Source organism: Citrus sinensis, chromosome 5 (assembly GCF_022201045.2).
Source record: "Citrus sinensis cultivar Valencia sweet orange chromosome 5, DVS_A1.0, whole genome shotgun sequence".
Lineage (NCBI taxonomy): Eukaryota > Viridiplantae > Streptophyta > Magnoliopsida > Sapindales > Rutaceae > Citrus > Citrus sinensis.
The window spans coordinates 17,143,011-17,165,593 of NC_068560.1; the positions used below are offsets into that span (position 1 = coordinate 17,143,011).

The 22,583-nt window shown below is 35.6% G+C and overlaps 2 protein-coding genes, 1 long non-coding RNA gene and 1 pseudogene across 4 annotated transcripts; 3 read left to right on the plus strand and 1 right to left on the minus strand.

Moving 5' to 3' along the window:
- Window positions 1–5,159: 5,159 nt before the first annotated feature.
- Window positions 5,160–22,583, plus strand: part of LOC127898660 (protein ZINC INDUCED FACILITATOR-LIKE 1-like) — a 40,969-nt pseudogene continuing 23,545 nt past the window's right edge.
- LOC127902754 (probable peptide/nitrate transporter At3g43790) lies at window positions 6,240–7,427 on the plus strand. The gene is made up of 4 exons (XM_052442758.1): window positions 6,240–6,336; window positions 6,757–6,864; window positions 6,999–7,043; window positions 7,242–7,427. The coding sequence occupies exons 1-4, from the start codon at window positions 6,277–6,279 to the stop codon at window positions 7,251–7,253; spliced, it is 225 nt and encodes a 74-aa protein (XP_052298718.1). The 5' UTR covers window positions 6,240–6,276; the 3' UTR covers window positions 7,254–7,427.
- LOC112497497 (uncharacterized) lies at window positions 8,479–10,345 on the minus strand. The gene is made up of 3 exons (XR_008055331.1): window positions 10,074–10,345; window positions 9,847–9,942; window positions 8,479–8,826 (listed from the first exon to the last, which is right to left on the minus strand). It is a non-coding gene; the product is annotated as an uncharacterized LOC112497497 (long non-coding RNA).
- Window positions 12,819–15,056, plus strand: LOC127902750 (uncharacterized). 2 transcript variants are annotated; one of them, XM_052442754.1, is made up of 2 exons: window positions 12,819–14,454; window positions 14,694–15,056. In XM_052442754.1, exons 1-2 carry the CDS (start codon window positions 14,130–14,132, stop codon window positions 14,720–14,722), a joined length of 354 nt encoding a protein of 117 aa, XP_052298714.1. In that variant the 5' UTR covers window positions 12,819–14,129; the 3' UTR covers window positions 14,723–15,056. Both variants share the same exon structure in this region; 1 of them encodes a protein (XP_052298714.1).

Genomic DNA, 22,583 nt, shown 5'->3' on the forward strand with positions numbered 1-22,583 from the left:
CTGCCTTGGCGCCATTACCCAGGCCATTATATTGCATAGCGTAAGGAATAGTGATTAGGTGATTATTAGTGATTTGTTGAGCTTATTATTGACCAAACAAACATATTCACCTTTGCCCACAACTTAGTTTGATTAGTTTTAGACCACAAAGAGCCTTGATCTATTCATTGGCTTTATTATTTTTATTTGGTTTTTCTTTCAACAATATTGTCGATTTCTTATAAAAATATTCATTGGTTTTTAAACACCAAATCATTGGCTATATGAAGCTAATTAAAACTGAGGCTTTGGATCAATTTCTTCTAACAAGATACAAATGAGCATAACCATTCTCCTCTAAGTAAATTTTTTTAATATCCTTGATTTAAGGATCTGGAGGCCTGAAATCCTCTAGATTTTTTTAACACTGTCAATGTTCTTTTTATTCTGAAAAGGAAATAAAAGGTTTTATCTTTCATACCTTAATAGTAAGCTGGCCTTGTCTTAACATAGCTTCTTGAGGATTTGCAAGATTCATAGTTCCCCCAACACCCACCCCCCCCCCCCCCCAAAAAAAAAGAAGAAAAAGAAAAAAAAAAGAAAAAAGGAAGATTTTGCAAGATTCACCACCAGTTTTTTTTTTAATTTATTAATTGTGTGTACGTACTAGTTATATGTTGAAAGAACAGGCAGAAGTATTTCAACATGAATGGCTTAAAACTTATTGCTCAGTAAACATAATCTGCATCAGTGGGAAAATGTATTTATCGTTTGTATTTTTTATGGTTTTGCTTAAGAAATGATGTGTGAAATAATGCTACATTGTATCAGGAATAAATTGAAGAGATTTATGATATTTATGTGTTATTCAAATTTCAGATTCAATTTTAAACTTTTGATACGTGCATTGAAAGCTTAGACTTGTTTAAGAAATTATTAATAGACACATGTTGTATTAGTGTCATCTTTGGTTGATAGTGAGGATCATATGTCTATTAATAATTCTTGAATTGTCCAGGCTTGGACAGTTTGGGAATGCATAGTTCTCTCTGGTAGCTAGTAGCTGAAGTTTTTTTCCCACGTAAATATGGCTTTTTCGGTAGCTGCTCCTCGTGTTCTCTGGGTACGTTCTAGGTGAACGGGGGTCATGTGTTGTTTTGGCATAACGCATAAACACTTATATAGCTATGTCGTGAGATTGGAGAATTATAGGGAGATGGTGCTGAAATTTTTATAAACGTAGAAGAAAACTTTAGGTACTTGAGATTGAAGAAACTTATGCATTCTTGAGTGGGATATGTAGGATTTATCACTTACCTTTGGTAAATATAAAGGGAATGTTGACTCCTTGAAATATGCCCAAACCCATGGAGTATCTAAATAAGTCTGAAAACCAAACACTGTTACCTACTAGTCCACAAAGCAGAAAAATTTTCTTGACTTGCTCACCTTTTAAATAATTGAAACTCAGCTCAATACTTGAATAAGTCTCTGCAGGCACACCTTCGAAGTTTACCATTGAAGGCGTTCGGAGCTCTCGCAAGGCATTCTTCCATTCATGGAGACTCTTGTTTCTCAGTGCCCTCAACGCAATTGGCAAACCTCCACATGCCTTAGCTACATTAATTGCTGTAGACTTGAACTTACAATTTTCAACATCATCACCATTCATTATCTTAAACAATCTCCAGGCTTCTTGTTCAGTTAGATTGCCAATCAAAAAGTTATCTTTGGAGCCCATACTTAAAAGCACATTATTATCTCTTGATGTCAGCAACAGTCTACATCCTTTATGATTATTTCCAAAAGGAATTCCAACCGTCTCCAATTCAAGATGTTTCCAGATGTTATCTAGAATCACAAGAATCTTATTCTCACTCTTCAATCGTTCATACAGCCTGCTAGCTCTTCTATATTCAGCTTCGTCGGACAACTCCGGACCTAACTTCTCTGCAATTTCCCCTTAAATCTTTTTTATGTTAGGAGTTTGTGAAACCTCTGAAAAACCCACCCGATCAAACAGCTTCCTTTCCCTGGCTTGCCTAGCACACTCCTTCACCAATGTCGTATTTCCAATGTCGCCCATGCCGTACACCCCAATAATGCTGACATTCGCCTCAGTCAATGCATTTTTTATAGACTGCAAAGTAGAAAGTCTTGATTTGAAGGCCTCGTAACCATTGCTAGACTTAAGCCGTATCTCCTCCGGAATGATACGGAAACAGTATCAAACTTCTTAACTTCTTCTCCAAGTTCAATAATGGCCTTCACCTCCGTCTCTGCTTTCTTGCTAAGCTGATAGCGACTCTTCCAATTAGGACTCAAGCCCTTGAGACAGCGCTTATTTGTTGACTCCTCATCTTCAATGAATTTGGCTGCCCGGTCAATGATGCCGTTCGCACTTCGCACTAACCAGCCACTTTTCAACCTTCTCTTCAATCTCTTCCCCTTTTTCTTCCGCCTCTGAAACTCTGTGCTGAATGCTCGTACGTTCAACCTTCAACTTCTCCATTTCCGCCTTGATATTCTCAAAGTTGGCATTGTAGTTCCGCTATCGCAAATAAACAAGTTGGCGTGCAGTTGGAGGAGCCAAGCATTTTACAAGTTCCAAGACGATAGTCACAATGATTTCCAGCATCTCGAATCCTGACAAAAACGTAGAAGCGAAGAAGGCCAAAGGAAAGTAAAAACAAAGAGACAGCGATAGGACAAGCAATTGTGTTTTTCAGATGAGATGAAGGAAACAAGAAAAGGGTTTCTATCACGACGTAAAGAGCTAAAAGAGCTGATGGGTACAGAATAAGAAATGAGACTGAGGAGTGAGCAAAGCTAAATAATAACAGAACAAGAACAATGACGAATAGAAGAAACAGTAGCAAAGAGCCGTTTATATGATTAGAATGAAACTAAGCGACTGGAAAGAGTGGATGGTAGACTAAAGAGAAAGTGATTGATTATTTTAGGAGGCCAATTAACGTAATGACAGATCCGGTTTCGATGTTTGTAATTTGAGTATGAGGTAAATCGATTCTTTGTCGAGCCAGTCAAATACAAAGGCAAATTAGTAAAACACGAGCCAGCAACTTTTACTCACACAAGCCAATAATATATTGAGATCACGCAACATTGCAATAAAGTTATCATCAAGTTGTAGCCTTCTTATTCAATCAATTATAGCACTTTCTCTAGCTCTGTATTTTTCAAAAAAAAAATTATTCAAAAGATGTCTGTCATTAATTTTTCAATGATTAAAATTATAATTTTTGTTTAATATATTTAACGTAAAATTTTAAAAGAATCAGACATGCATTAGGGTAAAAATAAAAAATATGGAGGTAGCTTTTAACTAGGTAATTGGCTCAACTATGGATCAGTGTGAGATCGCTATTTTTCTTATAAAAAAAAATTCCAGCCAAACAATTGTCGCAAAATTTTAATAGAAATTACAAAATATATATATTTTGAATACCTGTAAATAAACCACTTAGAAAGCTATCGAAACACGAATATTAATTTTTCAAAATATATATTTACTAATATTTTATATTAGTAAAATCATTTTTCAAGCAAATGCAGTGACAGATCTGGTTTTGATCCTCGTGACTTTTGGGTGTAAGTACGGGTGAACGACTCTCTAGTCCAGGACAACTTGCGCGTGACATTTTAGTATTAAGCAAACGGAACTTTTTTTAATTAAATTAATCTCAAAGTGATAGGCTTCTCATGAATCATGTAATGTTGTCGTTTTTAAAGACTTGACATTTTGGGTAATCTGAATTAACAATGCACATCACTTGTTTGTCACAATGTCCCAATAAATAATTTTAAAAAAAAGTTATTTTCATTCTTTCTTTTCAAGTATCCTAATTCCTTTTGCAGTTTGATTCCTCTTTTCCGGAATTTTTTTCCTTCCATTAAACTAATAATTTATTTAAGGGTAATTAAGCATCAGCCCCCAATTGTTCAGTATTTCACACAGCGCACCCACATCTTTTGACCATGTGCACCTCCCTCTATTTCTATTAAAAAATCAACTAATTCTAACTGTTTAGGCTGTTATAAATTTAAAAGACTATACTACCCCTATTTTGAAATGAATTGAATATATAAGTACTAAAATACCCTTATAACTAATAAAATTTAAATTAAAAAGTAAAAATTTATTATAATATTTTTAAAATTATATGGAAACGATTTTTTTCCGGATTACAAACCCAAGATTATAAACCTAGTAAATTACAAAATCAGAGGCAAAGCATGATTCCAATGTGAAAGAAAAAAATCAAACACACATTCATCAGTACATTACAAAATAAGCCCAATAATCCCACCAAAACAAATAAAACCCAATAGAAAGAAACCCTAAATTAATGATACCAAAATCCCTGAGAGCAAATTTCATTGTAAAATTCTATTACAAAATAAATTCATACTAAGAAAATTCAATAAAAAAAAACCCAATAATCAATAATCTTAAAACTAAAGATATCAAACCCAAAATTAAATTATAGAGGCGGCGAAGGAAAAAAGGGTTTTTTTTTTTTTAATTACACATTATTTAAATTAAATTATCCTATTTGTATTTGACTGTGACTGTGACCGGAAGGGATTTTTGTGATTATTTTGCCACGTCCAAGGATAAATTTTTTTTTAATTAGAAAACAGCACGACATCTCGTGGCTTAACAAGGTAATCATGAATATCTTTTATTTTCAAATATATATATATAGACCTCTTTTTGTATTTAAGAATAGTTACATAGATCCTTAATTTGTGTGTCCGTGGATAAATTTTCATGATCATTTTTTAAAATAAGGGATTTTTGTGACTATTTTGTCACGTCCTAGGATGCCGCCGTTCTTGTCACCAAAAATTATTCTCATAAGAGTCAGGATTAATTGGACGTCAGCAATGAGGGCATGTAATGAAATTTTTTTGCTTTGCATGGGATCCAATAATTTTAATTACCATGGTGGTGACAGACCCAGCTGGAAAATCAACTGATTTTAGAATTCTGTTGAAAATTCTTTAAATGATCACTATATCTCTAGTTCGATTATATCCTTAAGCTCATTGATTCTTTTGTATTGATTTTACTTCTTTTCTAAGTACTTATATTTAAGCATTGAAATAGGATTGAATAGACAAAGACGATTACTTGAGCTGAAAAATTTTCAAGTATGGCGGAGAGGAAAGTGAGAGAGCCGCTATTGAAGAAGAAATATTATAAGAACTGCTCAGGCTGTAAGGTTGATAAGCTTAAAGAGTCGGAACGAGGCTTACCAATTCGTAAGCTTTTAATTATTTGGATTGTTGTGCTTGCAACTGGTAAATTTTTCAACTTCAACTCGATATAATGATTTTGGAGAGAACCATTTACAATGATTTTCAATTCTTTTGTGATTTTTTTTTTTCCGTTTTGCCGGTCGCATCTCTCTTTCCCCTCCTTTATTTTATGGTGAGTGGATTATTATTGCCTTCAGCGTAGTGGTTATTAGTAAGAAAATTTATATTTTCCTATCATGCTTGGTGATTTTCTGAGAAATATAAGAAAAGACAAGTTTTATATGTCAAATAATTCATTGCTTTTTCACAGCAGTCATTTATGATTTCTTTTCAGTTTAGGGATTTTCACATTGCGAAAAAGGATCAAGATATTGGATTCTATGCTGGTTACGTGGGTGAGTTATTCTATGTTTTTTTTTATCGTATTTAATAAATGACACACAGTATGGAGTCCGTCTTGGGTACGAATGTCCACACCTTATAAAGTGCTGACTCACGCCTTTACAACTCTGGGAACACGTTCTACCGAGACTTTACAAGAGCTTTACAATATGGACCCGCGTCTTTACAACTTTAAAGGGCCAAGTCTATGCTTTAAAAAGTACATATGTTCCCACCTGGAAACTATTTACATATGTATGTATATATGTATGTGTGTGTATGTGTGTATATGTATGTATGTATGTGTGTGTATGTATGTACGACCAATAAAACAGTTCAAATTCCTCAAGAAGTTATCCTAACAAACATCTTAATACCTTGATGAAATTGAAGGATCTTCATACATGCTTGGCAGAGCTTTAACATCTGTTTTGTGGGGAATGGTGGCTGACCGCTGTGGTCGAAAGCCTGTAACAATAATAGGAAGCATCACAGTGTTAGTGACCTCTATTTTCATATGATCAAGCTTGAAATTGATGATACTTCGGATATTTCTGGATTTCTTGTCTGTCTTAAAATGCTCACAGGGTTATTTTTAACACTCTTTTTGGGCTTAGTGTGAATTTCTGGATGGCCATAGCTACAAGGTTTCTCCTTGGGGCTTTGAATGGTTTACTTGGACCAATAAAGGTATTGATTGGGGGTATTTGTTGATAATTCCAATTTAATTCCTGCAAATATTTGTGCTCAAACTTCTCTTACACCACGAGGCATATGCATGTGAAATATTGCGCGATCAGCACCAAACTTATTACGAAACTAAAAATGTTACTTGTTTTCTGTACTTGCTTTCGCATGCATCACCCCCACAAAACTGCTTGACGATTGTCCTCATTTTGAACTTACTATAGGTTTCAGTCTCCTTGTTTTTCAACTTACTCTGTACCCTTAAGGATTATTGGGCCAATAATCATAACACGAATTGCAGGGGGTAAAATTTTGAGCACCTCATGCGGCATTTGGACCATTTGATAGTTTGTTTGAAACATATCTGTTTATAAAATACTTTTCTTCATGGTTTTGGTCCCATAACTTTCTATGTATGTACAGGTTTTATCGATACCGCTTTTGACAAGTTACACTTACATAGCAATGCTATCTGGGTTCGGCCTTGCCTTTTTGATAAACTGTGCTTCTGTGATGAAGAATGTTTTATCTGTAAGTGGATATCCTAATCATTGATCCATATACTAAGGTTATATTATCCATCACCAAGTATGTATAAAATTATTTTGTCTTTTTTATTAGAATTGTTGTAATTCTTTTTTACTTTTCCTGAATTGTAGCATCAGGTGTCTATAATAACTGGATTGTTCCTTCTGCAAAACAGAGCAGTGGTAAATATATTTTCTTTTGTTTGTTTAGTACATTTCCATGCTTTCAGCTTTTTCAAATTTTGTATGTGCCAAAGTTTAAATTAATTGGTTGGTTTATGGTATAATAACAGGTATGATAATTTACTAATGAAATTTCTCACTAGTTTGTGAATTACTTGGTGCTAATTAGCTTCATCAGTTGCTTAAACTAAAGTGCAGGTAACCAGATAATTTTTTTCATTCTGAATTCGGTGGAGGCACTTGGAGTAATATTGACATTCAAACCGTTTCTAACTCAACGTGCCCCGTGAGTGGAGAAAAGATGCATCTGTTGAAATATTCAAATATATATCAAGCAAATTAAAGCTTTCAAAATCTTTCAACAATTTGATTGTTTGATGTGGTTGCCACTTGCCATTTTTGTGTTACTTTTCTAAAGGCTTAAATATGAAAATGGTTGTTGGTGCTCACGCCAATTGATTGCTGGTAACATTAATTGTGCAGTACTTGTCCGAACTACCACAATTTATCTTCACAATGATGCTAGCTAGAAAGAAAATTTCATGTTAAGTAAACTATTGAAGCCATAAAGAGTCTTATTCCAGAGCCTTATTAAGTACTAAGTTTTCTGCCATGCTTTCAAAGTTTACAAATGGAAGCTTGGGATTCTGTAACAATGGAGGATAAAAATTATATAAGAATATTATTTTGTACAATTTTCATACGACCAGACAGAAGCGAGCACAATATTTTGATCATAACTCAGATCAAAAGACCTTCAATGATGTATAATATGCACACAAAGCTAGCTCAGAACCAGACATTAGAACTTATGATGAAAGGGAAACATAGATGTTGAGATTGAAAACATAGAGAAATTTTTTTAAAAAGTCTGAAATTTTATTAATAGAAGTTTGAATAACAAAATTAGGGTATTGGACCCTTTTTACACAAATTCTAAATATTATGTATTTATCAAAATAGGCAAACTTAAAATATTATTCCATAATAACGTTCTCCTAACTGAAATAAGAAAAATAAAATAAATCATACTTAAAATCTTATATTTAGAGAAACAATATAAAAATATTGAAAATAATAAGAAAAATAAGAAAATAACTTAAACTTTGTAAAATAACTACGAAATAAACAGAATTTCTTGCCAAATAGATACCCGCTCAAGTTATGATCTAGGAGTGATATCCTACTCATCCTATGCAACCATCAGCTGCATCAACTTCATTCCAAAATTAACAAATAATAAGATGAAACGATAAAATAAACCTAGAGATCAATTAACACAAGGTAATATATTAAAAAGCCTATGGGATCAAAACATATCGTATACTATGTCGAGAGAGATGACGACTCCTCCAACAGCAGAAAATAAATTCTTTCATTCATTAATTTAAAGTAAATTTAGTAAATTTAGGTACTTGCACATTGAGATTTGCAATTTAATTTGACAGGACTTTTCATTGAATAATGAAATTAAAAACTAACGATTAATGAATTTTTTATATTCTCTTAACTCTTGTGGAAATGTCAGCTCTAAATAGGACAATTTCAAGAATCTTTATCTGAAAGCGTAATTGGCAGAGCAGAAACTTGTGAGACTATCTAAATCACACAGAATCGATGTCTTCAATTTGCTGAAAACAATCTCTTGTTTTGAATTTAAATTTGGTGCTCCATCTTCTTCTCCGTCACCTATTACCACCTCTGTCATTGCCCTGCATCCAGCTACCTTCATTGATACGAGTCGCACTAGACTTTCTGCTGTAGTGGACGGATGTTACAATTCCTTGCAATGGAAAACCAACAGTTCTGTTAGATTCCCAAAAGATATAGATGATCATGTGAATAGACTTAAATGCTTGTAAAATAGTCTTAGAATGTCAAGATATTTAAAATGGAGTCCAGTTTGGAGTCGCTTCAATGATTAAGTCTGGACAGGATTAACCATTTTATCAGTGCCTACTTCCCCACTTGTTTCTAGCAGTATCCGGCTTGATTTAAGAATTTCTCTTTGTATGAACTATAACCCAGTAGGAGATATTACCAAAAAAAAAAAACTTATTTCAAATGACGCACAGGAGAAGAGTTACCTGAATCTTCATCAGTATCCAGACATTCTACAATCACAGAGTAAAGAGTTCTAACAGGAAAAACTGAGAAAACAACGTTCTTCTATACTTCTCATAAAACTAGACCAAATTAGTCCCTTTCTTGGTATCCAACGTTTTCAAACAATATTTCCACAATATAGTTTTTCATAGCGAAGGGTTTTGCTTTGATGGTCTAAGGATTTGTTCTAGGCATAATGCTCTGATTAGATTTTGTTTATTTTTAATTTTTTATCCGATGAATGATTTTCAGCTGGTCTTAATTATGTGTTCATAGGGAAGAGCATTTGGAAAGATCATCAAAAAAAAAAAAAAAAAAAGTTTCCAAAGAAAGATAGGTGTGAAGCAAACCAAACTAAATGAACAAACTAAAATAACAGAACAGCAATGATGTTTTCAAGGAATTATAAAATATGAAGGCTTTTAATGAAATTTTATCATACAAAGTATGCAAGGAATTATAAAATTTTAGAAAACAAGGGGAACTCTCAAAAAAAGAAAAAAAAGAAAAAAAAATACTCAAATTAAACTAGACTAGAAGACATTCAATGATGCAAAATCTGTCCACAAAAGTATGAACGAATCATTAAAATTGCATTCCAAATTTAACAGTAAAGCCGATTGACCCATTCTAAATAATTCAGATGAAATTGCGAAACAAGCCATGAGATCAAATAAATGAAATAAAAATTAATTACCAGCTGAGGCTTTCTTCTAAAAATTCACAACTCCCAAGTCATAAGAAGCCTATGAAATTAGTACTGGGTAGAGTACGACGACGGCACCGCCAACAGCTGAAAATAAAATCCTTATTCATCAATTTAAACTTTTACTTTATAACAAATATCTTATCTATATTTTATTAAAAAAACAAATTTTGTAAAATGTTTCCATGGGAGATAGAGAGTACTACGTATATCAGTACCTTCTCAGCATGTAATTGTTGTATGGTTGTGTTTAGATCATTATTAGCCCAACGCTGTTGATTCGATGTGTGTCCATACTGGACGTTTACTCTCGGAGGCGTGATTGAATCTCCTGTAGTGAAAATCTTCATCTTGGGACAACCAATCACTTCCAGATATTCCAAAGATGGGAATCTGAAGGTGTAATTGGCAGAGCAGAAACTTGTGAGACTTTCTAAATCACACAGAATCAACGCCTTCAATTTGCTGAAAACAATCTCTTCTTTTTCAACTCCTTTGTCATTTATTACCACCTCTGTCATTGCTCTGCATCCACACATACTCACTGCGACGAGTTGCACTAGAGTTTTTGCTGTGGAGGATGTTACCAAGTGTATCAATCCCTTGCAACCGAAAGCTACAAGTTCTGTTAGGTTCCGAAAAGATACCGATGATGATGGCAATAGAATTAACAGACTTTGACAATGATATACTCTTAGAATTTCAAGATACTGAAAAATGGGGCCAAGTTTGGAGTCTTGTTTGCACAGCTGCTTCAGATGATAGTGCCGGTGCAGCTCTAATGTTTTTATCATTGCCAACTTCCCCACATGTTTCTCTAAGCTTCCTTCCTCCGAAAATACCTCTTCGTTGAATGCCAAAAAAGACAGTACGAGTATTTCGAGATTGTGAAATCTCTCCAGTGCGTTCCAGATTGGAAAACAAGCTGAGTCATCTGCAGTAATGTCTAGTTGTCTAAGATTGCCAAAAAGGTGTTGTCGGAAATCGGCCTGCAAAATCATCTTCACATCTTTTCCACTTAGTGATAGTTCCTTCAAGTTGGGTACGATCTGATCATCATCAATCATAAGAACTAATGAGGTCAATTGATGTTCTTTCAAATGATTTTGAGTAATCCAATCACAAGCAGTGACTTTATAGTATTTATTTTATATTAATTTTACCCCTAAAAAAAATGAATTAGTGATAAAATTCATTATATGATTTTTTTATATGTTAGTTTTAGAGGTAATAAAGAGATTAGGGAAAAAAACGAAATTATTTTATTGCACGATAGTAAATTACTAATTTATTTTGTAAGTTTTTCTATATGGAAAGACTAAGGATTCTTTTATAAATGCTATACCTAAAAATGTTCATATAATTATTAATTTACCGCATTGATCCCTTAGTCTGTGGTCCCTTAGTCTAGACTAGCAAAGATTATTGTATAACAAAAGTTTTCAATTTATTAAGTATTAATTTATCGATGCTTTGCATATTTTTCAAAGTTAAAAATAAGCTATTGAAAAAAAATCTAGAAAATGGTTTCATACCTTTTCCAACGGCAATAGGGGCTGTTGTGCAGGAATACCAAGTTGATCATTCCCATTATTCTGCGATAAATCTGCAGCGAATATCTTTAATTTGTCACAACGATACACTACAAGAATTTCCAGTGCGGGCCATTCCGAAGTATGCATTCCAGGGTACAAACATCTAAGTTTTGGTAGATCTTGGAGTTTCAGAGTGGTGAGCTGTGGAAAGACAAAATAAGGGATCACTTGATCTGCTCTGTTTTCAGAAATGATCTCCTGTAAATCCTCACAGAAGCGTATATCTAGGTGTTGGAGCTGCTTAAGGCTTCCGATCATAGACGCTGAAAATATGTATTTTAATTTGTGACAACGCCACGCGATCAATCGTGTTAAACTCTGAAAGTGAGGAAACACGGCCGCCGGAATTTGATTGCAATGCCAAATCTTGTCGACATCAATTTGAGATATCTCCAAAGCCTCCAAGTTAGGCAACGCAACCTTAAAAAATAAGAATTTCTCGTTAGATCCAATATCCATATGGGAAGCACTTGTTGAAATTTTCTTCTTTGATTACAAATTAATGCAAGTCAGAATCAATTTCCAACTGACAGCTGAGTTTGATGCATTCTAATTCATACTACTTGTTAAGAGCTCAATTAGTGAGCGTGTGAGATTCTTTTTATCCTTTTTTCCATTTTCTTGCAATTCTTTAAATGATTTAATTATTTTCCACGTATGACGTCAAAAGAGAACGCATGATAGAATAAAATCTGTTATATATATATATAAAGAAAATGTTAGCCTACGCACCTTCTGGTTGAAAAGCAGAGTTGAAGTATCCAAAGTGATTTCGCTGGAGCTATACGTAGTCGTCGATTCCTCTTGCGACGCTCGTCTGTTCGGTGATGCTGAAGGAGTCTTTACTTCACGGCAAAAACTTGTAACCTCTGGAAGATTCCCCAGACTCAAAGATCTTAATTGAGCAAACTCTATCTTCTCAATTGCATTATCAACTTCTTCCCCAATTGCAAAAATCTCTTTCATCTTGCTGCAATTAATAACTGCAATTCTCTCAAGTCTTGGAAGGCATTTTGTTGTAGAGAGCCAAAAGATATTACTCAATTTATCACAATTATATGCTTGTATGATTTTGAGTTCGTTGAAGGACTCTACTTTGAGCCGATCAATACATATCCTCTCCATGTTGATCAAATTGTGAAGGCCAAGTGACTCCAAAAGAGGAAAGGCATCAGAAGCGACCATCTCCCTTGAATCGACGATGCAAAAGAAGTCAGGATTATTTTGAACCCCGAGAAGCTTCAATTGTGAAAAGCCCTCCGTGTCCAAATTGAAAAGAACGTTCTTGATACCTCGCAGCTTGTCCAACAATAAGTATTCAACGTTATTGATGCCCTGCAATTTGATGGAGCAAATGTCCATATGTTACAGAGTATGATAATATGGTACAGCTGAGAGCATCTGATTAAATGGAGCTGCTGATGCTTACGTGTGTTGTTGAGTTAGTTATCCAGCTCAGCAGCAAAGATAACGAACTGGACTGCATGCATATTAGATTCAACAAACTGACAAGCTACGAGATGCCTCTGATCTTTTACTATAAATAACAAGTTGTAATCATTAGTAAAATAATAAGAATATGATCATTTTCAGATCTGGTTCTTTATGATTTTCTTTCATTTTCTTGTTAGTTTCTCTTAAACCAAACACTATATACAAACTCTTTCATGGTATCAGAGCAAACAAATGGCAAATTCGAATCAAAATTCTGGATCCTATAGTTTTATTACTCCGATAAAACTAGATCATAATAACTTCATTGTTTGGCGAACTCAGATTCTCACATCCATTAAAGGAAATGGTTTAGAAGATTTCATCAATGGAAATCAAGTCTGTCCGGAAAAATTTTTCTCTGCTACAAGCTCTGCTGCTGGTTTCTCAACTGGAACAGATAATCAAGAGATCAATCCAGCTTACACAATGTGGATAAAGACGGATCAATTGATTCTGAGCTGGATGCTCTCATCTATTCAACCGAATCTGCTGACAACTGTGATTCACTGCTCAACTGCAAAGGAACTGCTGGATACACTTACAAGTATGTTTGTTTCCCAGTCACAAGCTAGAATAATGCCTCTAAAAATGCAAATCCAAACTCTTAAAAAAGGCTCGATGTCCATAACTGATTATTTTGCAAAAATGAAAAGGATATCTGATAGCTTAGCTTTAGCTGGAAAACCTGTTGAAGTGAATGATTTCGTTCAACATGTTTTGACTGGATTGGATTCCTCTGATTATGAGTCACTAGTTACTACTGTGTTAGCTAGAGGAGATAATATCAGTCTTGATGAGTTTTATTCATTGTTATTGAGTCATGAAAATTGTGTGGAACAAAAGAGAGGAAAAATTGTAAGTGATGTTACACATAACTTGTCAGCAAATGTTGCTCAAAAGCAGTTCAATCCTGGTAAAAACACTAGTGGTAATCAGAAGTTTAACACTGGATCGTATGGAGGAGGTTATAATTCTGGAGCTGGATCTAGTGATGGTAACTTCTCACAAATTGTATGCTAGATCTGCTTCATTCCTGGTCATGGTGCCAATAAATGCAGGAATAGGTTTAACTCAGCTTTTGTTCCTTCAAGAAATCAAGGAAGAGGTGGTTTTAATGGAAATTTTAGGCCTGGTCAGAGGCAGTATGGTAGAGGTTTTGGCTATGCTAATGGAAATAGGTCTTCTATGGCTTATGGAAATTTTGGTAATTTTGGTAGAAATCTTAATCCTCAATATGGTGCTGGAATTGGTAACTCTCAGTTTGGTAATTTCAACATACCAAGAGCACCTGGTTATCAAGGTCATTTGATGTATTCAGATCCAACTGCTTTCAATGTTTATCAACCATCTAACTCTCATGGTGGTTACTCTCCTGCTCATGTTTTTGTTCCTACTGGAGATTACTCTGGATCTCCTTCAGTTCCTGTTCCAACTCATGCACCTGAGATGATTGAAGATCCAGCTTGGTACATTGACAGTGGTGCTACTAACCACATCACAAATGACTCAGGTAAATTACTGGATCTCAAGCCATATGTTGGCACTGACAAATTGCTTGTTGGGAATGGTTCTGCATTGCATATTAAACATATTGGATCAGTATTGCTAGCTACTACTGCAAATAAACCCTTGTGTTTAAACCATGTTCTTCATGTTCCAAATATTAAGAAAAATTTACTCAGTGTTTCAAAGCTCTTAGTAGATAACAATGTGACACTTGAGTTTTTTGCAAATGTCTGTGTTGTCAAGGCCAGGAACTCAGCGATCACTTTACTTAGAGGAATTGCAATAGGGGGATTGTATCAAGTCCAATCTGCAACTCAAGTCTCTGAAACTAGCTCAGCCTTGTCATGTCAACTTTCTTCTAATAAACCTCAGTCTTTGTTTGCTTTTCATTCTCCTTTGTCTAGTGATATTTCTCCTGAAATAAGTAAGAGTACTTTGTCTCATCATTTGCTGTGTAAATCAGCCTTGGCTGTCAATACTAGCTCAGTCGATGTCAATGTTTTCCATAAAAGGCTAGGACATCCTGCCTTACACACACTCAAATCTGTATTGAAAGCTTGTAATAGTTTCAATGTACTCAATAAAACTCCAAACTTTTGCAATGCCTGTCAACATGGTAAAAGTCATCTTTTACATTTTGGATCTGTTCCAACAAAAACAACTGCACCATTACAACTTATATATGCTGATTTGTGGGGACCATCACATGTTGCATCCACTCAAGGCTATATATACTATCTGTCCATTTTAGATGATTTTAGCAGATTCACATGGATTTTTCCTTTGACTGCTAAATCTGATACCAATGTCAAGGAAGCTCATGTTTGTAAGATTACCAGCAAAGCAGAGGATCACAGCAACAACCACATGCAGTTACAAATAGATGACATGGCATGCCAGCTGGAACCTGGTGGTTATGTAATTAGTTGTGCATGTGTTCAAGTATGAGGCCACAAGGCGTGACTGAAGAGCAGATTAAGCTGCGTGCTTTTCTGTTCTCTTTAGATGGGCTAGCTAAAGACTGGTTATATTACTTGCCTCTTGGATCGATTACAACGTGGAATAGTTTGAAGAAGCAGTTCCTTGAGAAGTACTTTCCTGCTTCAATAGCTGCCAACATCAGAAAAGACATTTGTGGGATTAGACAACTTCTTAGGGAGACTTTGTATGAGTATTGGGAGCGATTCAAACAATTGTGTGACAGCTGTCTGTTGTGCAAATTTTGTTGAACTCGCAAGCGCACGAATCAATTGTAGTATAGATCAATGGTGACGAGTGTCAATCCCACGAGGAAGTGGATTTTAATTATCTGTAGAATTAATTTTGTATGAAGGTGGTTGGATTTGTGGTAAAAATGATTTGGATTATCCTAAAATTAGAATTTAAATGGCGAGAATAAATTGAATATAAATCTATTAAAATGACATACTTGGGTATCTAGATCCGTATCAACATGCATCATGGGCTAAATATTCCTTATTAATACCAATTAAATCATGAGGGGGGAATCCACACCTCATGAACTACACTCTAATCAATATGGTGCTAAGGGCTTATCGTGCTAAATAATGATAACCTTGTACTAGGGGGCCGGTGAAACCAAGGCGGTACTAGACAAGATTAGTATCATTTGTCGATGAGAAGTCAAAATATCCACAAAAATTAGAGGGGAAGAGAAAATAAATTTACCAAATAAAGCCCATGACACATGTTGAGACTTTACCTTCAACCCAAGCTTGAAAGAAAATTAACTGCTCATAATTGAACTAGGGGTAAAATGGGAATTTATTAAAATACGTAGAAAATATAAGATGGAGAGAGAATTACAGAAAATGGAGTTCAAAAATAGATTCAGAGATATCAAATTAGGGGGGAGGCCCTCTTTTTATAGATACATGGAGTAAATCATGGCCATTGGATTAAAAACAGTTTTGACACTCAGAATTGTGCCACGTCATCAGTCAACAGTACGCAGTTTGACGACACGGATAAATAGTAACACAGTTATTTTTTTAGTTATTTTCGTTTATAAACTATTGTTAAGGATAATATTGTCTTTGCACGGTCAACTAACGGTCAATGTTAAACTTAACTGACGGTAGGGGGTTTTTTACAAATAAATCAATTCTCGCCATCTACTTGCAACAAGCCCAAACCTCAGGGGAGGTTTTTAAAAATTACCCTCCCTGTTATCAGACAACATTCCTAAAGAACATGGTTTTCTATCGCAACTCATTATGACGCATTTATGACAAGCAACAGAAATTCTTCGAGCTCGTCGTTTTCTTGCATAATTTCCTTTACCACAACCAGGCATGTATGCAATAAATTTTGGAGGTAACTCACCTGCCAATCATACTTTCGCCTCAATTAACCAACGGATGTCAGCAGGTATGTTATTCTTCATGAGCAATCGCATGCGTTCGGACCGGGCTTTATAGATTGTAAGGAGGGCATTCTGAGGAAGTGAAGGGAATCGCTTGTGAAGCTTTGCTAGAATCTCATTTCTGTCCATACTTTCACTTCAGAATATCAGTTATTATGGGAAACTGAAGTAACCGACTTGATTGTCATGGAGTACCGTTATCCGCCACTTCACCGGGGTAACAAACTAAAGCACACAAACAAAAAAAAAATTAAAACACACAAAGAAAATTAAAATCGTCCTCTTATTGAATTTACCTTAAGCTCCAACTAGATGTCATAAACACTTCTCTCAATGTCTCTGAGTTGGCTTTCTAAACCCTCAACATAAGCTACTAACTCTGGTGGTTGTAGAGCCCAAATACGATGTGTTTTACAAAATTGAATCTGCTTTTTGAGATGAGTTTTGACACGTTGAAGTGGTTTAAGAATGTTTAGGAGGAATGGTCTAAGTAAGGTACTCATGATTAAAAATGATAAGAGAAAACTTAATAGTTAAACAAACACACTTATGCAAAAATAATTTGAATTAGCAAAAGAATAATACAAAGAAAGAAAGAAAAAAATCAAATCACCGAAAAGAAAAAAAAATCAATTCAAATCTGGTGGGTCACTCAAATTTATTTCGGTGTCTTCTCCATGTGGTTGGTATTCTAGATATGGCTTTAATCTTTGACCATTAACTTTAAACGTGACACCGTTCTTTGGGTCTTTAATTTCAATTGCCCCATGTGGAAAAATAGTATGAACAATAAAGGGACCAGACCATCGAGAGCGTAACTTACCTGGGAATAGGTGCAAGCGAGAATTGAATAAAAGCACTTTCTGACCTGGAGTGAAAGATTTTCTCATAATTTGCTTGTCGTGGAAGACTTTCATCCGCTGCTTGTAAATCTTGGCATTTTCGTATGCATCATTGCGAATTTCTTCAAGTTCTGCCAGTTGTAATCTTCTTTCTGAGCTGGCTTGCTGTATGTCAAAGTTGAATTTCTTGATGGCCCAATATGCACGATGCTCGAGTTCCACATGTAGGTGGCAAGCTTACACTAGCCTGTAGGGTGACATCCCAATTGGGGTATTGAAAGCCGTTCTATATGCCCACAATGCATAATCAAGTCTTAATGACCAATCTTTTCTGTCAGGCCTCACCGTCTTTTCTAATATGTGCTTTATTTCTCGATTGGAGATCTCAACTTGGCTACTAATTTGCGGATGATATGGGGTCGCCACTTTGTGAGTGATTGAATAGTTTGTCAAAAGAGCTTTGAATGCTTTGTTACAAAAGTGGGCACCACCATCACTGATTATTACTCGCGGGAATCCAAAGCGTGAAACAATGTTGCTTTTCAAAAATCCTATCACCACCTTGTGATCATTGGTTCTACATGCAATTAATTCTACCCATTTCGATACGTAGTCAACAACAACCAATATGTATTGATGACCAAAAGAAGGGGGAAAGGGTGGTCCCATAAAGTCGATACCCCACATGTCAAAAATCTCAACTACTAAAATTGGATTTAGTGGCATCATGTTCCTTTGCGTAATGCTCCCCATTCGTTGACACCTATCACATGAAGAACAGAAAGTGTAAGCGTCTCGAAATATAGTTGGCTAATAGAAACCACATTGTAAAACTTTAGTAGCTGTTTTCTTAGCACTGAAATGGCCTCCACAAGCTTGTTCATGGCAGAATGAAAGAATATTCTGAATTTCATTTTCTGGGACACATTTCAAATGGCCTCCACAAGCTTGTTCAAATATTTTGCGTAATGCTCCTCATTCGTTGACACCTATCACATGAAGAAAAAAAAGTGTAAGCGTCTCGAAATATAGTTGGCTAATAGAAACCACATTGTAAAACTTTAGTCGCTGTTTTCTTAGCACTGAAATGGCCTCCACAAGCTTGTTCATGGCAGAATGAAAGAATATTCTGAATTTCATTTTCTGGGACACATCATCTAACAATTTGATCTTCACAATATTTGAACAAATACGGGTCATCTTAAAAGAAATTCTTTATTTCTGCAAAGAATTTGGCTTTGTCTTGCTTGGTCCAATGCTCTGGAAGTTGACCTGTAACAAGATAATTAACTATATCAGCATACCAAGGTAATACTTCCACACTCATTAATTGTTCATCTAGAAATGACTCATTCAATGTTAATGGCTCTGTAATTGTGTCAAAATAGAGACGAGAGCGATGGTCTGCCACAATATTTTCTGTGCCTTTCTTATCTTTAAATTCCAAGTCGAATTCCTGCAAAAGTAACACCCAACGAATTAGTCTAGCTTTTGCATCTTTCTTTGTGAGAAGATATTTAAGAGTAGCATGATCTGTGAATATAATTACTTTACAACCAATGAGATAAAATCAAAATTTCTCTAATGCAAATACTACTGCTAGCATTTCTTTTTCAGTAGTTGAATAGTTCAACTGTGCATCATTCAATGTCATACTAGTATAGTAAATAACATGGGGAATTCGATCAACTCTTTGTCCTAATACTGCTCTTACTGCATAATCAGATGCATCACACATGAGCTCAAATGGTAAGCTCCAGTTTGGGGGCTGAATGATGGGTGATGATGTCAACAACTGCTTTAGTTTTTTAAATGCCACAAGACATAAATCATCAAAGATAAAAGGTACATCCTTAGCAAGTAAATTGCATAAGGGTCTAGAACTTTGCTAAAATCTTTAATAAAACGTCTATAGAAACCAGCATGCCCAAGGAAAGATCTTACTTATCTAACTATTTTGGGTGGAGGAAGATTAGAAATGAGATCCACCTTGGCTTTGTCAATCTCAATACCTTTGCTCGAAATGATGTGACCGAGAACAATACCTTGTTCTACCATAAAATGACATTTCTCCCAATTTAAGACCAAGTTCTTCTCGATACATCTCTGCAGAACTAGTGTTAGATGATGTAAACATTGATCAAACGAATCACCAAAGACAGAAAAATCATCCATAAAGACTTCAAGGAATCGTTCAACCATATCAAAAAAAATGCTTAACATGTATCGTTGTAATTAGCAGGTGCATTACATAATCCAAATGGCATTCTCCTATATGCAAAAGTGCCAAAAGGGCAAGTGAAAGTGGTCTTTTCTTGATCTTTTGATACTATAGGAATCTAATTATATCCTGAGTAGCCATCTAGAAAGTAATAAAATTCATGGTCTGCTAATCTATCAAGCATTTGATCAATAAATGGTAAAGAAAAATGGTCTTTACGTGTGACGGAATTCAACTTTCTATAATCAATGCATACACGCCATCATGTAGTTACTCTAGTTGGTATCAATTCATTATCAGCATTGGTAACTATTGTGACTCCTGACTTTTTAGGGACAACTTGTACAAGATTGACCCATGAACTATCAGAAATTGGGTAAATGATACCTGCGTCTAATAGCTTAAGGACTTCAGTTCTAACAACTTCTTTCATATTAAGATTTAACCGACGTTGCAATTCCCTAGTAGATTTAGCATTTTCATCGAGGTGAATGTAATGCATGCAGTCTATTGGGTTTATACCTTTTATGTCTGCTATGGTCCATCCTAATGCTCTTTTGTGCTCTTTTAAAACATCCAACAACTTACCTTTTTGTTCGTCATTTAGGGATGATGAGATAATTACCGGTAGAGTACTTTCTTCTCCCAAAAATGCATATTCGGTGGTGATTCTGATGATGGTATGAGTTTCTTTTCTGATGGTGCTAGTTGTTCAACTCTTGACTTCCATTTATTAGTGTCCATGGTTGGTGCTGAGTCAAGCAGGGCGTTAACCTCATCGACTGACCTGTCAATATCAAAATCCAAACTAAAGCGAGTTAAACATGTTTGTAAAGGATCATCACTAAGGTTTGAAAGAAAAGTATCATCAACTAATGCTTCAATTAAATCCACATCAACAATTCCATCATCTGCATTGTGAGGTTGTTTGGCAACGTTGAAGATGTTTAGCTCCATAGTCATGTTGTCGAAGGACAACTGCATATTTCCAGTTCTACATTGAATGTGAGCATCCGCAGTTGCCAAGAAAGGTCGGCCGAGGATAATGGGGATGTGCTTCCTTGAATCCTGGATTGGTTGAGTGTCAATTACAATGAAATCAACAGGAAAAAAAAACGTATCTACTTGGATAAGCACGTCCTCCACAATACCACGAGGTATTTTCGTGGATTGATCTGCAAGCTGTAACACCACTGGAGTTGGGTGTAATTCTCTCAGTCCAAATTTCACGAATACAGAGTAAGGCAACAGATTTACACTAGCTCCTAAATCCAACAAAGCATTCTCAATTGTGTGGTTCCCTATGCTACATGAGATAGTGGGGGAGCCTGGGTCTTTGCATTTTAGAGGAATTTTATGTTGAAGTATAGAACTAACGTTTTCTATTAAAAATGCCTTCTTTTGAACATGAATGTTTCTCTTTTTAGTACAAAGGTCTTTAAGAAACTTGGCATAAGATGGAACTTGCTTTATAGCATCAAGTAAAGGGATGTTAACACTTACCTGTTTGAAGATTTCGAGAATCTCACCTGTGGATTTTCCCTTCTTTCCTTTCGCTAACCTCTGAGGAAATGGAGCTTTCGGAACGTATTCTCGTGGTTTGGTTTGTTCTCTCTCCTCCGGTGATGAGTCCTCAACACTCAAAGGTACAATTTGATTTTCTTTTGTCACCGGCATCTCCACTTTGTTGTCAACTTCTTTTCCTTTTCGCAAGGTCATGACTGCTTTGACCTCTCCATGCTGCTGTGGTGCACTGGTACTTGCTTCATGCTCTCCTTTAGGATTAAGAACTGGTTGACTTGGAAACTTGCCTTTCTCAACAGTCATTGCCAAGGTCTGAACTGAAGAAGCAAGTTGTCCCACCATCTTCTCGAGGCTTGAAACTGATTGGGCTTGTGAGTTGAAGCCTGCTCTCAACTCATTTCGTAGTCCATCAATGGTGCGGTTCTGTTGCTCAATCGTGGAGTGAATAAGATTCTTGAGATTCTGGAATGAATCCTCCCATGGTCTGGGTTGAGAGTAGTTCTGGTTTTGATTGTATAGTCTAAATGGTGGCTGAGAGGCTTGAGGAACTTGAGAAATTTGTTGCATTGGTGGAGTTGGAGCTGCTGGTCTATTTTGTTAGAATCCTTGAGACCATGAAAAATTGGGGTGGTCTCTTCATCCAGGGTTATATGTGTTGGAGTATGGGTTGTAATTCGATAGTTTTCTCATTACACCTATGACATTGACTTGATTTGAGTATGAGTCATGGTCATGTGGCTCTGTTGATTTAGCAGTCGATAACGATGCTATTTATCGAGAAAGACCTTCAATTATCGCTTTGACTTCTTTAATTTCTGAACTTGACTCGCCAATGTGAACCTCATTTACTCCCTTAATTCTTCTAGTATTCCTGAGTGATGGACTCCGTTGTTGGGAATTATCTGCTTGTCGCTGGAAGAATTCCCAAATCTCTGATGCACTTTTTGACATTAGCTCTCTCCACTTGTTGCCATTAGCCATTCTTGCACATTCGGCAATAATCCCTCCAAAAAGTATTGGCATTGGTGCCATTTCTCATACCCATGATGTGGACACTTCAAGAGTAGCCCATTGAATCGCTCCTATGTTTCGAAAAACTGCTCGTCCTCTCTCTAGATAAACTCCGAGATTTCCCTGCGAATAGCGTTGGTTTTATGCAC